This window comes from Centrocercus urophasianus, unplaced genomic scaffold (genome assembly GCF_019232065.1).
Source record: "Centrocercus urophasianus isolate 14NV4802_14NV808 unplaced genomic scaffold, USGS_Curo_1.0 seq_124, whole genome shotgun sequence".
NCBI classification, from domain to species: Eukaryota; Metazoa; Chordata; class Aves; order Galliformes; family Phasianidae; genus Centrocercus; species Centrocercus urophasianus.
The window spans coordinates 1-11289 of NW_024884409.1; the positions used below are offsets into that span (position 1 = coordinate 1).

The window sequence follows — 11289 nt, forward strand, 5'->3', positions numbered from 1 at the left end:
GACGGCGGCCATGGGCAGCGGCGGCCCCGGCCCGCACGGACGGCACCGGCAGGTACCTGCGGTCCGGCCCGGCCGGCTGCGAAGTTGGGGCGGGACGGGAGCGGACCTCGGGACGAAGCCGAGCGCGGCGGAGTTGCGGTGCCGTCGGGGTCGGGGCCGTCGCGGGGGCCGGTGGCGGAGCCGCTGTGCCCGGCTTGTCCGTGCGGGGAGCGCTGCGGGGGAACCGGGGAATTCCGGCGGGGCGCGAGAAGCGCTTCCTTTGCGGGCAGCGGGTCTCGGTGCGCGGTGTCCCGGGTCGGTGCCGGTGACCCGCACGGGGCCCGGTGCGCAGCGTGCAGGGTGATGCGCTGCCATCCGCTCGAGCCAAGCGGCCCCGAAGGCAGCGGCAGTGCCCTGCTGCTGTTAGTCCCTTCCCGTCCGTGCGGTGCGGGGCTTGGGGCCGCCGGGGCTGGGGGAGACCATGGGCACGCAGGGTGCCCGTGCTCTGCGAGATGCTCTCTGCACTAGGGGAAGAGCCCACGCGGGGGAATGTGGCATCTCCTGGAGACCTCGAGCTGCTTCCACGGTGATGCCGAGGCTCCCTTGGCTTCTGCTGAGCGTGGTTGGGTCTCACACCCCTGGTATGTGACTGTTTTCCTGGCACATGGGGAGGGTGAGGTCGATGCTGACCTTCAGCATGCCAGCAGCAGCAGGAAGGTGGGATTCACCGGGATGAGGGGGCAGCAGTCAGGGCCGTGCTTGGGCTGAATTTAAGTTAAAAACTCTCCTGCTCAATTGAGCTGGGAAAAGAAAGCTGCAGACACAGAAAGAGTGAGGAAGAAGCTGAAAACCAACCAGCACACAGGAGAGAGCACTTCTATGGGAAGCAGCACTCTGTGTTCCTGTGCCCCTTGCCAGGTTGCCAAGCTCATGCCTTGTGCTGCCCTCCGTGCTGGGGCTGTGGGACGTAATGAGCTGCAGTGCTGCAAGTGCACTCAGAGCTGGAGCTAAACTGAAGGGTATGAGAGGGCTCAGCTCAGCCCAGAGCTCTGCAGTTTGGCTCTGGAGAGCAGTGGTGCAGCTCAGGACATGCAGGGTGGGAGTTGCTGCACAGAGCTCCTGATGGTGTCCATCCAGGTGTGCACAGCAACTCCCTGTGTGCATCCCTAGCTCTGCAGCTGCAGCCTCATAGCTATGACTCCCCAGCCTTGCCTTTAATTAAGCATCATCAGTGCTGCTCAGGGAGCTGGGGTGTAGCCAGCTGCTGGCCAGCATGAACCCAAAATTGTGCGTACAAAGAGTGCTGCTGTTGTGCTCCGTGCTGAGATGCCTGACTTGGTGCTTCAGGGAAGCTTTGAAATCAAATTGCCCCTCCAATAGGCAGTGTAACATCTGCAGTGATCGCAGAGAGGTTTCTGTGCTTGCTGGGCTCTCCTGGGGTCTCCTCCCCACTCTGGGGCTGGGCATGGGGCTGCCCACCACTGCAGAGCCCTGGGGAACCAGGACACTCTCTTCTTATGTTTAGCAAAAACGGCGCAGTTCCAGGCTGTGCTAAAATAGCAGGAGTGCTAAAATAGCTTTCAAACAAATGGCACATCTCTTGGGCCAGGTGTGCACAAAGGTTGGCGATGCTGGAGCTGCATTGGAGCGTTCATTAGCACAGACAGCCAGTTCACATCCAGCCTCCCCTGTCTCTTTGTTTCTTTTTTTGGGTAGAATTTTGCTGGCTGTAATTATTCAGCTCATGAGGACCTTTGCAAGGAGCACTCCCGACTTCCAGAGCTCGGCGCATCATTTGGCACAACAGAACTCCTCATTAGCACTGTGAGCAGCGGGCTGTGCTCCAGCATCCCTGGCTGCAGGACCACCTCTGCAAGTGCAGGAGGAACCTCCAGGTTCACATCTGGGACTTCTTACCTTCAGCGTTGAGGTCCCCGAGGCTGCATGTGAGGGACTGCTGCTAAGTCCACCCATGCTTTGTCCTGCACAGCTCCATGCTGGGGTTAACAAATGTGCTAAAGAATTAAAACTGTTGTGCAAAGGGCTGGGAGAGCAGCAACGTGGTGTGCAGGAGAGCCACGCTCACTTCTGGCACCGTGTCTGTGCTGAGAGCTGCCTGCAGAGAAGGTCGAGCCCTGCAGGTCCTGGGTGGGCAGAAAGCAGCTAACAGAACTTTAACAGAAAATATAACCAAATCCCAAACAGAACAGAACAGAAAACACCGATATTTTCCATCAAAATGAAGTGCTTTGATGTGCCGCCACATCACTCACTCTTCATTTCACAGTGACATCCCAGGATGAGAAACTTTGTCAGACTGAACATCTGCAGTTGGTGCCTCACGGTGTTGGAGGCTGGCAACTGTCAAAATAGCAATTTCTGCAAAGCTGTGTTTTTCTATCCTAGGGGGACTTTGTGTGTGAGCATCATGCACGTCTGCCAGCCTGTGCAGTCCCCTTGCAGAGCAGTTCCAGGGCACAGGATCTGCAGGGACAGATCCAGCAATGGGGCTGCATCACCTGCACATCCACGCAGTCCCACTGCATGCATTGCTGTCCTGCCGTACCCATAGGGAATATCTTTGTGCCTCTGAGTTGTTTTCTAGCATAAAACACGTTCGTGTTGAGATCGTTTTCCTCTGGGAGAATATCAACATTTTTGGTGACATTTTCTGTTGGTTTTTTTTCCCCCAGCTCAGAAAATCAGAACGGAAAGCATCGCTTTACATCAACATTTTGGAACGCAACGCTTTCTGTTCTGAAATGTCAGTTTGAAGCAGCCCGATTCATTTTGGAATGTTTCAGAGCAAGTAGTGCCCTTTACCTCCTCACATCACCTTGTTTTTTGTTAAAAATGTCAGTGTTTTCTGTGCTGGCACACCGTGAGATGAGCGCCTTTCGCTGCCCCAGCCTGGCCCAGAGCAGGATCCTCATTTAGAGGACTGTTGGACATTGGAGCTCTCTCCTCCCAGCACTGTGCTGGGCAGCACTGTGGGGTGCAGGTGAGAGCCCTGGTGTCGTTCCTGCTCATCCCTGACCTCCATCAGTAACTTACAGGCTGGTACTGAAGCGCTGTGTGGATTTGCTCACCAGACCCCAGTGGGCACGGGGCTGGCCTCACCCCCGAGGAGGTGATGGGAGAGCACATAACTGCACTTGGAAACACCTGGCAATGGATTTCTCGTGGTTTGCTCTGCCAGCAGCGTGCCCACAGGGCTGTCTGTGTCTCCCCTTTCAGATGCTCTGATGTCTGCTGTGTGTGAAGCTCCCAACACCTGTGCTTGGCGGATGCACGGCTGTTAGCGGGAAGCCCCGGTAAGAGGTAAACTGTGCTCCTCTTTGCTGCTGTGATTTCTTGCTGTCCTGCTGCAGATGAAGCCCAGGGGAGGCGGGTGCATCCCCACCGTGCCCCCACTGCCCTGGGGGAAGGCTTGACCCCATGGCTGTGTGCTTGGGACGCCCTCAGCCCCTCTCCATCTGTGCTTCTCTCTTCTTGTTCTTGGCAGAATGAGTGAAAGGGACGTACAAAGCTTGAGCAGATGGGTTTTAGTGCTCACTCTCTGCCTTACCACACTATGGGGAAGACTGACGCTGGCCTCCACCCACCACAGAAGCCATTCAGGTAGGGAAGTGATGCTTCATGTCCCTACGCCACCAGGGGCTCATGGCACGGTGTGACCTGGATGCACTCAGTGCCTCAGGGCTCTCTAGGACAGCAGGCAGCCAAGGGTTAATCTGAAAATACCGTGCGACAGCCTGACCCCACACCTAACCCCGTCCTATTTCTGTTTTTCCCTGGCAGTTAAAGCACCTCTAATCCTGTAATCCCAATCCTCATTGCTTAAAACTGAAGCGTATCTTCCCGAGGGGCTCTATCAGCCAGCTACTCAGGGCTACCTGCTTCCCCTTCCAACCTGGAGGGTGCAGGGGAAGGAACTCATCTTCTACCACTTCAAGGATGGCCCTGGCTGCTGGGATCTGCTCTGGCTCCAAGCAAAGCCAAAACCACTGCCCCGAGGCATGGCCAGACCCTGAGGTGACACAGCTGTGACTCAGTGAGTTGTGGAAGGTGCCCCACGCATGTGTGTGGGGTTGGGAGTTACATGCACAACTCTGACTCTGTATGCAAGAAGCACTGATACGTTCCTATGCTCACAGGCAGAGCTGGAGGTTCTCACTTGCAAAGATTTACCCATAGAGGACCAGAGCTGTGCTTCTTATTCAGGCAAATGCTGATCCACAGCAAAGAGGGCATAATGGGAGCACATGTTGAGAAGTCCAACCCTGCTCTGTGTCTCTGTGTTGTCGAGGTTTCTTGCAGCACATCCTTTGTGGTTGCTGTAGGAGTTTTGCTGCTTGCACTGTTTCTTGCTTTCCCTGTTTTGTGGCGGTTCGTAGCATTCATTTTCCACTTGTCTGCCCCGTGCTTTTGCTTCATTGAGGGCATCTTTTAGTAAAGGTTATGCTGGGAATGCCCTTTTATAAGGTTGTGTTCTCAGTGGCGATGACATTTTCCCCTGGAAAGCCTGCAGTTATGCTGCTGCACACCGAAATGAGAGGGAGGTGTGGGCTGGGATTGCTGCACCTCTGCTGCTGACAGATGGCACACACAGAGGGACAGACACAAGCAGTGCTTTTGCCTGTGCACTGCTTTCAGTCACCTACCAATGAAAAACTGCAGGAGGAAGGGTGCAATTGTGACAACACAGCACAGGATTTCATGACCTGTGAACTCGGGAATTTCATGAAAGGAAGGAACATGCAGATCCTCTGTTGGCCTTCCAGGAACACAATGCATTTTAACATCTGGCTTTGGAGTACAGTCCAATTGCTTGTGTTCACTTGGAGAACGCTGATGTCAAAGCAGAGCAGTGCATCCTGGTGTGTGCAATTGGATTTAAGCAGCCACATGGACCCTGTGCAGGGATGGAGTCATCTGGGGATGGAGAAAGAGACTCCTCAGAGCAGAATGACCCACGTGCACCTTGCTATGAGAGCAGCTCTGGATGGAGCCCCAGCACCTTCTGATAAACGTGAGAGCCACAGTGCCATCTCTGCCATCACCCACAGCCATCACTCAGCTGTGTGGGCGCAGGAGGGAGACCTGGCCAGCTGAGCAGGACACACTGCCAGCAGTGGGGGTTTCCACAGTGGCACATTATCAGCACTTCTCAACGCAATCCCTGGATTTGTTTTTCTTGCTCGTGAGCATCAGGTGCTGGGAGCTGGGTGAGCAGTTGTGTGCGTGCACTCGTACAGACGTGCTTCCCTCTGTGCTGCAGAGGGGGACGGGATGAGCTGAGTTCTGATATGACAAGCTACTAAAAAGCTCCAGCCGGCGCGCAGTGATAACGAGCAATAAAAACAGAAGCACTTCTCTCCAAACCCCTTTTAAATTATGCATGCACCCGAGGCAGTAGTGATTTTAAGGCGTGAATTATTCAAGCTGTGGTAGCAGTGGGGCTGTTGCTGGGTGGGCAGCATGGTCCCCCCTGCCCTCCTGCCCCGCTCGGTGCTGAGGTGTTGGCATTGCCTGTGGTTACACTGCACTTCAGTGCACGGAGATCTTAGGCTAAGCACACAGGGCATTGCCTGCTCCTCCTCAGGACAAAGCTGTCGTTTCAGGTTGTGCCATCAGCGGCCCCGTTGTGCCACTCGCTTAAAGGTCAGCCAGAGTAGGATGGTATTTTTGCTTTATTTTTTTACCCACGGGATTCAAAAGCCTCGTGCTTTCATGGCGCCTTTATGGTTCCGTCAGATAAGAGTTTCTTAAAAGGGCTCTGCTGGAGGCAGCTGTGTGCCAGCAGTGCTGCACCTATCCCAGGCTTGCAGGGTTTGCTGTGCTCACTCCCTGCTCTCCTCCAGCTTGCTGCAGCTACCCTGGGGCTGTGTGTGCCCCCCAGGTGCCCTCTTACAGCCAACCAAACCCAGGGATCCTTGCTTGTCCTGTGAAAATCCCATAAAAGCAAAGCGAGTCGTGGTCACGTTTGTCCTGTAATGATGCTTTCCTTTTCCCTTTCACCAAAGTGTTTAATTTCTGCATACAGAAACAGTGGAGGCTGTCATTAACACTGAATTATGATGGCGTTTAAAAGGAAGGATTAAATTTATGGCCAGAGATGCTATTACAAAATACTTCCAGGATAGGTAATTGTGTAATTATTATGGGCAGAAATGAAAGCGATGGTTCATTAAAAGAAAATGACCGTGAAATAACAATAAATAACAGCAAGTAATGGCACAAGCTGCCTTTCCCATGCACGGATCTGTGTGCACGTCGCAGGAACGCGGCTCCTTTCTTCCCCTCTCCCCTCTCTGCCCAGCAGCTGCATGACTGCAGCCCATACCCAGCGAGGCAGTGATGCCAACACACAGCTCTGTGCCCGCTCCTCTGGTGCTCATTAAACGGGACCTGCAGGGATCAGTGGTGCTCAGGTCGTGGGAATCAAGTCTATCCAGCCATGTTTGGCTAATTTGTATTGTGCCTGCGTGGGCCGTTACCCAGCGAAATGCATTGATTTGCGATGCTAACCAGCTTCTGAACCCAGATCCCAGAGGTGATAAGCCAGCACATCAGTTTTCTTTCTGCCTTAATATTTTAATGGCACTGGGAGAGGGAGCAGCAGAGCAGCCGGGGTTCTTGCTGCTCACTGTGATGTTTCTGCAGGCTGGGAGCACTCTCCTGGCTCTCCCTCCTCCATCCCGAGGACGGTGCAGTGGGAGCACTGTATTGCACTGCAGGGCTGGGGGCCGGGATGGTGCTGCTGTGCTGGGAGCTGAAGGCAGAACGATGCAACATGCCCTCCTGCAGCAAAGCACACCTCTCATTATCAGCTCTGGTTAGCCATTGTGCTCATTTGTTTCTGCAAGGCTCTTGGCTTTGCTGTGGCAAAAGCTGTTCATTGTGCTCAGTGATGGATGTGAGAGCTTTCAGGGCTGGACGCCGGGGGGTCTGGAGCAGGACCAGTGCTTCCCATCAGCAGAGGGGTGGCCAGCAGGGACAGGGAGGTGATCGTCCCCCTCTGCTCTGCTCTTGTGAGGCCCCATCTGCAGTGCTGTGTCCAGGTCTGGAGCCCCCAGTACAAGAAAGACAGAGAGCTGTTGGAGAGGGTCCAGAGGAGCCACAAAGATGATCAGGGGGCTGCAGCACCTCCCCAAAAAGACAGGCTGAGGGAGCTGGGCTTGTTCAGCCTGGAGAAAAGAAGGCTGCGGGGTGACCTCATTGCAGCCTGCAGTACCTAAAGGGAGCCTACAAACAGGAGGGGAATCAACTCTTGGAAAGGGGAGATGACAGCAGGACAAGGGGAAGTGGTTTGACATTGAGGGAGGGAAGGTTGAGGTTGGATGTCAGGGGGAAATTCTTTCCTATGAGAGCGGTGAGGTGCTGGAACAGCTGCCCAGAGAGGCTGTGATGCCCTGTCCATCCCTGGAGGTGTTCAAAGCCAGGTTGGATGGGGCCCGTGCTGAGCTTCCTTCTGTCCCCACATCACACAGCTCCTTCTCTCCTGCAGCACACGTGGAGCCCGGCACCTGCGAGGTCATCGCAGCACACAGGTGCTGCAATAAGAACAAGATAGAGGAGCGCTCCCAGACCGTGAAGTGCTCCTGCTTCCCAGGGCAGGTGGCAGGCACCACACGGGCAGCCCCCTCCTGTGTGGATGGTGAGTATCTGCGGGGCAGGGGAGCTGTGCTGGGGACGCCCTGTGGTCACTGCCCCCACCCCAGAGCTTCCCAGCATTGGTCCCTGTGTGCCTGCAGCCGGGGCAGGGACGTGACTCCGGCCACGCAGTGCCATCACCGGTGCACTTAGGAGCACAAAGCACAGCTCAGCCTATATATATTTCATCGATTGACGTCACATGCCATTACCATAGGGCCACCAGGATCAGCTGGGAGCCTCTGCCAGTGCATTATTGATTCTCATCCTGCAGTGCATTTGTGCACAGTGCCAGGAAATACCCAGGTTAATTCTCAAGCTGTCCCACACAGCTTTTGTGCCGTCCTTCCCAAGCCCCCTCTAATTATCCACACCGTTGGCGTTGGTTACTCACAAAGCTGGGCAGCACAGAACAGTTGCTCTCCGTCAGCAATGGGGCCCAGAGCAGAGATGCCTCCCCTGCCCTACAGGGATGGGGCTGATGATGGGGGCAATGATAGGCGATGGGATGCTTTGGGGGCACTGGGAGCAGCGGGTCCCTTCCTCTCACTGAACGGCTGCTCTCCCCCAGCCTCCATCGTGCTGCAGAAGTGGTGGTGCCAGATGGAGCCCTGCCTCGCTGGGGAGGAGTGCAAGGTGCTGCCCGACCTCTCAGGCTGGAGTTGCAGCAGTGGCAACAAAGTGAAGACCACCAAGGTACGTCAGCCCCGAACCCCCTCCACCCCCCACCCAGGGCCACCAGTGGCAGAGCACCGCATGATTGTTATTTTCATGGCTTGCTGAACGCCCCGAAGAACAAGGTGTAATTAAAATTTTATCAAACACATTAGTAATTACATATATGTCACGGTTAATCCGTTGCATAATTTTGTAATCATTGTTCATGCAGTCGAGGGTAATTATTCCTTGTGCTGGAGCTCTTCTCACCCCGCATCCCCTGCCGTAAAATTATCACATTAAAAAAATGCTGGGGGGGGATTTATTTTTTTTCATTATTGCCATTATTTTGGATCACCAAAAGGACTTTCCTGCTCAAGTGTGTGTGTGGATGTCTGAGAAGGTCTCTTTGCTCTGGGCACCCATCCCTGCCTTTGGCTCTTGGTGTGCATTACTTGGTTCCCTACCCCCAACTGAGCCCTCAGCCTCCCAGTGCAGACAGACCCCAGAGGGAGGTCACAAATAACCCTGGAACAACCGCCCTGTGGGATGCAAGGAGCAGGTTATGTCTGCATCTGCTGGGTGCTCATCATCTCCTCTCCTGCAGGTCACCCGGTAGCTCCTGCAGCCTGGAGTCAGCCCTGATGACATCGCAGTGCTGGATGGGATGGGATGGTGCCAGCACTGCTGCAATGCCTCACAGCTCCACAGCCCCGTGATGCACCCTGCAGCCAAGAAACGGGCTCGTTTTCCCATCCTCTGAAATAAAATGCTCCGATTGTTGAAAGTTATGGAGACAGACAGACAGCAGAGCTTTATTCCCAGCTAAAACAGCGAAGGTCAGTGCTGTGGGAGTTGCACAGATAGCCTTGCTGCCTCTCTCTCCCTGACCTGGAAGCAGACCCTGCTCAGCACTGCCCACAGTGGCGGTACCGGGGCGGTCCAACACCTCCTCGGGCTCCGGAGATGGCAAAACATTTCCACAGAGCACACTGTTGGTTCTTCCTTCCTGTGTAATTGCATTAACGAGGCGGCGAGTTTAATGCCTGTTCCTACAGAGCCAGTCCCAGGCACCACACTGCAGCTCGTGTTTGCATCGAATTTCAGAATAAAGAGGAGGATTCCAGTGCTGGACACGTGCAGGCTCTGCAGCCCTGGGCTGAATGTGGCATTAAGGAAGCAGGCACCGTGCCCCCGAATGTGCTCTGTCCCCTCTCTGCAGCTGGAGGGGAGGTGGGGGCCCACGGACCCGGCGTGGAGGTGCTCCCGTTCTGGGGTATGCAATGCTGCTGCAGACTGATGTACATAGCAGACTGTGAAATATTAAATCCAATTTAATCTCTGCTGAAGATCTCTTCATTGCGAAGCTGAGGGGCAGTGCTGGTGATGGGGCTGAGGGACCCTCACAGGCTCCGATGCTCACAACTGATTTTTAGTGCCATCGGACCGCAGAGAGAGACATTTCTGCATCGGTTCCCCTACACATGAAATTGCTTTGCTGATTTGTTGAGTCCTTTGTGGTTTGAAGCATGCAGGATTTGGGCTTTCCATCAGTTCCTTTAATGGGAGGCGTTCTGAAGGAGAGCGGGGGTTTTAATTCAGGGAAGGCTGATTTACACTTCAAGGGTGAGTGGAGGATCCCTCAGGTTGTGGTCTGCATCCCGTTGTCCAGCAGAGGTTTGCATACAGGACACACCATGGTTTGGGGGAGCAAATATCCCCTCTGTGTGCCTGTGTGCTGAGCACTGATTTCCCTGCATTGCTTGCCTCCTCCATGGGAGGATCCACAGGGGGGCCATTGGCTCCTCCTGGCAGTGATGCTGCACCTCCTGCTCTCAGGGGGGGTCCAGGAGCTGCAGTGTGGCCCCATCCCCACTGGGCATGGTCCCTTCAAAAGGCTCAGCCCCTGGGGGCTGTCACAGTTCAGATGCTTCCATATCATCTCCTGGGTATTGTAATTACACCTCGTTCAATTAGTCTTTGAGGGAGGAGGGAAGAGAGGAAAAAAAAAACCCCTTTGTATTAAGGTTTGGTGGAGAATTATTAGAGAGCGAATTAAAAGACAAGGATTCCATTTTACTTCACAATAACAAAGGCCTAATGGATAAAATATCCAAAAATTACGAGCTGATTAAATTTAGAGCTGTGCTAGGTGGTGAAATGAAAGGTAAAATGAGACCCTTTGAGAAGCGACGACGTGCGGTACGAGGGGGTGTATTATCTGAGAAGTAAGATGGAAACATAATTAACCATCCGGCGTTACGCTGAGAGATGGAAAATTGAAATGGGAGACAAAATTAGGTGAAATTGCAGAGCAGACTCATTTATTTCCGTGGTATAAATCAGCATTACCTGTCAGCAGGGCTGAGCTGCTCGGGGCGATGCTGCCGGCGCAGAGCGCAGCCGGGTGGCACTGCAGGGTGGGCTGCCCCTACCGGGCATCGCCTGCAGCTCGGATGGGGGAAACCCATCCCGGTGGGCGCTGCTCTGCCCCAGCCTGGCTCTGATCCCTGAGTTTTGCTCCTCCCACTGCTGCATGCCCTCCTGCTGTGATCCCTCACGGTGATGAGTGCCGCAGCCCGGGTTAGAGCAGGAGGGACATTTTTGGTTTAGTGGCTTTAAATTTCTGCCTTTCAGGCTTAATTGGATTTCTTTCCCCTGTAGAAGGATAAGAGAAGTAACCCCTGCCACCTTCGCCCTGCTGCTGTCACTCGGTTTGCTCCTGTCAGCCTGTTTGGTTTAGTGCTGCTTTGACGATGAGCAAGGAAAAGGTTTGTCTCTTCCAGAAGCCACAAGGGGAAGGTGCACCGTGCAGCTGCAGTGCCCCATTTAGGAACACGGAGCATCACTGGGGCAGGAGCAGCGGGACGGCTGGGCCGTGCATGAGGAGCTGAGCTGGGGGTCGTGCCCAAAGCTGCTGCCCCATGTTTGCTCCAGGCAGCAAAGCAGCGCTGCAGGATCAAGCAGCCTGGTGTTTTATGAAGCATGCATTTGTAG

At 54.5% G+C, this 11289-nt stretch overlaps 1 protein-coding gene across 4 annotated transcripts; it reads left to right on the forward strand.

Moving 5' to 3' along the window:
- Positions 1-4: 4 nt before the first annotated feature.
- Positions 5-9620, forward strand: LOC122156499 (chemokine-like protein TAFA-2). 4 transcript variants are annotated; one of them, XM_042811256.1, is made up of 6 exons: positions 5-52; positions 3217-3300; positions 3485-3600; positions 7490-7639; positions 8207-8331; positions 8900-9620. In XM_042811256.1, the coding sequence occupies exons 3-6, from the start codon at positions 3486-3488 to the stop codon at positions 8909-8911; spliced, it is 402 nt and encodes a 133-aa protein (XP_042667190.1). In that variant the 5' UTR covers positions 5-52; positions 3217-3300; position 3485; the 3' UTR covers positions 8912-9620. The 4 variants fall into 4 exon arrangements, with proteins under 4 accessions (XP_042667190.1, XP_042667193.1, XP_042667191.1 ...); XM_042811259.1 differs by having other exon boundaries at positions 3217-3293; XM_042811257.1 differs by lacking the exon at positions 5-52 and adding an exon at positions 577-620.
- The last annotated feature ends 1669 nt before the right edge of the window (positions 9621-11289 follow it).